Genomic DNA, 6,374 nt, shown 5'->3' on the forward strand with positions numbered 1-6,374 from the left:
AATATATACTAAATTTGAAGTTGAACCTTCAAAACTCAAAATAAAAACCTTATACATATCGTACAAACGTATGATAGAGTCAAAAATCTAATTTGTCAGTTTCTTTTATCTACTTACAAACATTTCTATTATATTATAAATCCATGATGTCACACTGCTTGGTAAAGGTCTCTCAGATCTCATTTCCTGTTCTGTTATTTTGAACTTATTCCCCCACTATAAAAAAGGGACAAACATATACAAGTGTGTACATATATCTTACTAATATAATAAAATTGTAAGTAGACATTTGTACATGGGAGATATCTATCTATCTATCCTATTTAAGAGCTGCGCTCTTGTCGGTGAAACTCTTGCCACTCACTACGATTTTCAGCGAGTCTCTTCACCTCTTGATACGACACATGTTGGTTTTCAATATTAGTCAAAACGATTTTTAGAAATTTTGTCTGCCTGTTTGTTCTGCAACACACAAAAATTGCTGCACAAAATTGAATGCAGTTTTCAGAGGCATGTTCCTAACTTAAAATCTGGTATGTTTTATTGTGATACGTCATATAGAAGTGCTTTATTTAATTGGTTTTCTTACTTCTAAAATATACCTGTACAAGCAGGTAAAAAATTAGTATTTTCATAAATGGAAAATATAATGTCTGGATTTTTTTTATCCACTGTGGAGGAAAATAAGTTACAGTGCAATGTAGTAAAAAAGACTAATTTATTGAAGGTAGTAATTTTCCCTGGTATAATAATTCACTTTCTTTTACTTCATATTCCCATGCTAGTTTCATTTGTGGTTGTGAATTTAAGTCTAGAAATTTATTGGCTTGAATTTCTGGTAATTTTCCTTTTGTTTTCATCACTACACCTATAATGCAGCAATAAGTTCCTAGAACAAAAATGTTGACTTTGAACTTGGGATAAAATTTATCTGCAGAAATATTTAAAAAAAATATGTTTTTTTTTTATGTAACTTGGAATTGTAAATAAGCAAGCTGATAGAAAGTGCTAACAATCATCTATGGACATGAACAGCATTATAGAGACCCTAGGAAATTATGAATAAGAAGAGGAAGAAATCATTATGGTTGCTTCAGTAAGTACATTATACTAAGTCTATGGTGCTTTCTAATGAAATCATCAAATGTATTAACTGACCTGACATTATCCTGATTATTTCATACTCCAATGATCTATTTATTTCATCTTTACTATATCAGCTGTTACTTGTCCACTGCTGAATATAGGATTCCCTCTGTTGGGGGAGTTTTACCAGTAGTTGCCATGCTTGGCAGGCGGATTAACCACAGTTAGGCTTTAGAGATGTATTAAGAGGGACGCTGCTGCCCATCCCTCAACCATTAAGTTACCATAGTTGCCTCTTACAATACCCATGGGAAAGGAAGGGGTGGCCTATTCTATGCTAGGCTACATGGCAACTACATCTTTATCTTTCAATAATTAAATTGTTACAAAAAGAAAAACTACTTTGATCTTGGTAAAACTTTTTGATTTAAAATATAAACTACTGACTTTGATATAAGGTAACAAATGTTAAAAAGATACAGAATTGAGAACTTTTTTTGTATAGTCTAAAAAATAAACCATTTCTAAATTGTTATTATTTATGTGGTTTTAAAACTCCGTATTCACTTAATTCTCTGCTATGCCCCACCTTTTAAAAGTTACCACCGTAGAAAAGCAATAGAAGCAGAGCTGCTTGTTGGCAGAAATACGAATAAGAGAGTGATAAGCACTGAGATTTGTTCAGTCTCCATCTAGACAATGAATTTGGATAGATGTAAATGTGAAATGGTAAATTAACTTTTTAGATCCTTTTTTCATTACTGTATAGTTTTTATGCATCTTAAAATGGTAAATAAGCTGACAATTCACCTGATTGAAAGTGGTAACCATCACCAATAGATTTGAATAATACCATATATAAATTTTATTTTATAGTAATGCCATTGGTAGTATTATTTATGGTTATAGGAGAGTATACCTTGTTTCTATTAGATAGACAAATGGCATATTTGCCATCTCTAGGAAACTGGTCAATGGGTATTATTTTGTAAAATTACAGACTTCATTTTAACATTAAAATTGCATTAACATTTATAGCCCACCTTTCTTTATGGAGTCCTTAGTGATTATTCCATCAGCAGATTCGCATTTGGTTATTTTTGCTCTACCTGATATGTCAGAAATAATCAAAATATCGTTTCCCACCGTTTGCTCAATTGTACCTTGTAACCAAACGTCGAAAGGTGTAGGTTTATCTATTAAATCTTTAATTAAATATTTTCTTGGACACAATGCCATTTGAATAAATATTGATATAGGATAAATAGAAATATTTGTAAGATGTGTGACACCTTAATAGTTTTTTGTAGAATCTGGATGAATAAAATTATAATAAAAGAAAAATGGAATACAATTATTGTAACTAAATAAATAGTTGAATATGAGTAACTTATTATTTTTGAAAAATCTAAATTCTAATGAAATCAAATTAAAACAAACATAAACAAATATGTATGTAAAAAAATGTCATTATCATGTTATCATGATATGTCAATGTCAAAGTAACTTTTCAGGTCTTTTTCGTTATAGATTAAAAATACAAATTTTCCGCGGTCTTCACTATAAGTTTAATACAAATTTTTTTTAGAATAAACAATAAAGAATTTTTATCTATATAAGACTATCCATTAATAAAACCACTATTATAAGTAGAATATAAAATACATAAAAATGTGAAATAATCAAGTCAATACTTTAGACTAAATTTTAATTAAGCATATACATAGATATATATAAATAACAGTAAAGTATCTACCTATATTCATTTATAAACTCTCTATCCTCCAATTCGAAAGGGTCATTAATTTACCTTAACCGACGACGCTTATTTCTTCTCTTCATTCGGTATTCACTCTCTAAGTATTTAAATAATTTGTATTCGTTGCACATCTACAAAAAAATTTAACTTAGATTATGATGCAACTCAAATAGAAATAATTTCATATATTCACTTCAGAATTTAAACACTTATGTTTTTGTGTAAAAATATGAACCTTAAAACCACTTGTAATTTATAAATTCTGACTTTGCAAAATGAAGAATCACTTAAAAATCCCACAGAGCAAGTAATAACTTAAATCCTTACAAAAACCACTACAAATATTAAAACAATTTATAAAAATTTACTCAAGAACTAACTTTTTCAACATCGCTTTATTTGACATTAGAGATGCGTAAGAAACGTTTTGTTGCTGTCAAAGTTGGCATCATAGTACGAATTGTTCATACAAAAAAAAAGGTGAACTGTTTAGAAATACTAGTCTAAACAGTTCTATTAATGTTAATGACTAATTTAGAAAATTTTAATGGATTCGTAAAATTTCTATGATGAATAAAAATAGTTAACTGATTTTTTCAGAAGGTTTGTATGTGTAAGAAAGAGGTTGTACACGGCCATAGACCTACAGCTCAATTAAATAGAGAAATAAACTGACTTATGTCTTGTCACTAAAATAATCGTTGTAACATTGTACGTAATAAAATATTTAAATATTAAATAACATTATTGGTCTTCTGTAACATTCCACATCCATCAGGTTATGGAGCATGCACGTGACAGAAATGGCTTACCTTGGTGAACACGATGAAAATGATACAGGTTGGCACGATGCTATCAAAGCTGAAATAAAAGCACACATTAAAAACGGAACGTGGACAATAGCAAAGAAAGAAAAAGGTATTAATGAAGTAGATTACAAAATGATATTAAGAATAAAAACGAAAGCAGATAACACTGAAATAAAGAAGGCTAGGTTAGTAGCGCGGGGATTCACACAGCAACCTGGTGTAGATTATACTGAAACATTTGCCCCCGTTGTGAAACTAAGTTCTGTTAGATCAGTCATTAGTTCAGCCATAGAGGATAATCTAAAATTAGATCAAATGGATGTCACTACAGCGTATCTTAATGGAGAGCTAGAAGAAAATATACAAATGAAAATGCCTCCTTACTTAGAAAAATATGTAATGGAAATTATGGTTGACGAAAGTAGTCAAAATGATTTAACATTCTTCAATAAGGCTAAACGGATGCTAGAAGATATTAGAAATATTAAAGAAGAAAAAGTTTGCAAGCTTCAAAAGGCTTTATACGGATTAAAATAATTCGGACGCCAATGGTATAAAAGATTAGATGCAGAATTAAAAGATATAGGTTTTGAATCAAGTAATGCAGATCCTTGCATATACCTATTGAAGAAAGGAGGAGATAAAATAATAATAACAGTCTATGTTGACGATTTAATTATAGCATATTCAAGTTCAGAAATTTTAAAAGAAGTAAAGAAAGCACTAGAGAGAAAGTTCGAAATGAAAGACATCGGAGAGTTGAAATACTGTTTAGGTATAGAATTTAAACAGGATAAAGGAAAAATTACTATGAGTCAAAAGAAATACATTAAAGATATCCTTAAGAAATTCTCCATGCAAGATGCAAAACCTGTGGCAACTCCTATGGAGACAGCATTAAAATTAAAGAAAGAAGAACATCCAGATTCGAACTTACCCTATAGAAACTTGATTGGAGCCCTCATGTACCTGTCAGTTGCCACGCGATCAGACATAGCTCATGCTGTTAGCTATCTTGGTCAATTCATTGCGTATTATGGAAAAGAACACTGGGCAGCTGCAAAGCGCGTAATTAGATACTTAAAAGGTACAATAGATTTAAAATTAACATTCCACAAGAATGGAGATAAAATTTTAAAGGGTTACGCAGATGCCGACTGGGCATCGTGTCCATTAGATAGACGGTCATATACCGCTCATTGTTTTATAAAGAACGGTGCGGTCATAAGTTGGGAGTCAAGAAAACAAAGGACTGTAGCACTCTCAACGGCGGAAGCCGAGTACATGGCTTTGAGCGAATGTACAAAAGAGGCTGTTCATTTGAAAAATATTCTAATTGATTTGGGTTACTTTAAACAAAAAGGAATTACTATTCACAACGACAATCAAGCCGCTCAACAGTTAGCAATAAACCCTATCATTAGCGCCAAATCCAAACATATCGATATCCGCCAACATTTTATAAGAGATATGGTGCAACAAAATGTGGTGCAACTTTCATACTTAGGAACAGGGAATATGATAGCGGACATCTTTACAAAAGCTTTGCCTCGTCCTAAATATGAATACTGTCGCCAAGAGCTGGGACTCCTACAGTAGGTAGATACTATGCCGTGAGGAGGAGTGTAAGAAAGAGGTTGTACACGGCCATAGACCTACAGCTCAATTAAATAGAAAAATAAACTGACTTATGTCTTGTCACTAAAATAATCGTTGTAACATTGTACGTAATAAAATATTTAAATATTAAATAACATTATTGGTCTCCTGTAACATTCCACATCCATCAGTATGCCTACTTTTCAAACTCAAACATAATTTTTTACCGTAAATAACAAGGGCGCGCAATGATGGTTTCTAATGGCTTATGAGTGCTGAATTCCAAATGTATTCATTACGATGGGCTAACTGACCTGTCTTTTCGTCCTCACCTATCATCACTCACTGGTGCCCCGCCAGTATATACCGATAGCGCAGCTTATAACTTTACAACAGGCCAGTAATTTATAGTTGCAAGAAAATAAACCTATTTCTAACAGTTCCCTATACGCTTTTCGCTACAATCAAAATAATTTCAATACACCTTACACAATTAAAATGGTTTTATTTTTTAATTTGTATAGAATCATTTATAAAAAAAAAGCTCTCGAGTGCATGAAATCACTACACATTTTGAGCTTCCGCTGTAACAACTCAATCAACGCAATTTTAAACGTTTTTTATGCAACACAAATATGCGCGGCGAGAACAAAAAACATGTTGCGGTAAAGGTCTCTATAATGACTTTCTCAAGAACTTGATGTAGGTACATTCACACCTATATCTATATACAGGTAGGTAGAAGGCCTTTTCTGGACATCTACCGATTATATTGAGCTTGGAATTTTTAAAACGTAAAATGTATATATGTATGTATATATATATATATATATATATACATACATATATATATATATATATATATATGAGAAACTTAGTTGTATTTAGATGTTTATATGTTTGTTAATCACGCATAAACCGCTAAATGAATTAGAATGAAGTTTTTTACACGGATAGATTATATTCTAACTTAATAAGTACATTGATCAGTATATTGTGCGTATACGGTATGATTGTTGTTTTTTTTTTATTGGATGAAAATGGAGTGGTAACCCCGCCTGCGCTAATTAGATACGCTGGCGGGGCACCAGTGAAGGGTGATCGATGAGGATGAAAACAGG

At 31.4% G+C, this 6,374-nt stretch overlaps 1 protein-coding gene across 1 annotated transcript; it reads right to left on the reverse strand.

The window, feature by feature from the left end:
* Window positions 1-699: 699 nt before the first annotated feature.
* Window positions 700-2,556, reverse strand: LOC113521954 (uncharacterized). The gene is made up of 2 exons (XM_031909813.2): window positions 2,130-2,556; window positions 700-889 (listed from the first exon to the last, which is right to left on the reverse strand). Exons 1-2 carry the CDS (start codon window positions 2,323-2,325, stop codon window positions 714-716), a joined length of 372 nt encoding a protein of 123 aa, XP_031765673.1. The 5' UTR covers window positions 2,326-2,556; the 3' UTR covers window positions 700-713.
* Window positions 2,557-6,374: the final 3,818 nt, after the last annotated feature.

This window comes from Galleria mellonella, unplaced genomic scaffold (genome assembly GCF_026898425.1).
Source record: "Galleria mellonella isolate WM207_F2 unplaced genomic scaffold, CSIRO_AGI_GalMel_v1 utg63, whole genome shotgun sequence".
Lineage (NCBI taxonomy): Eukaryota > Metazoa > Arthropoda > Insecta > Lepidoptera > Pyralidae > Galleria > Galleria mellonella.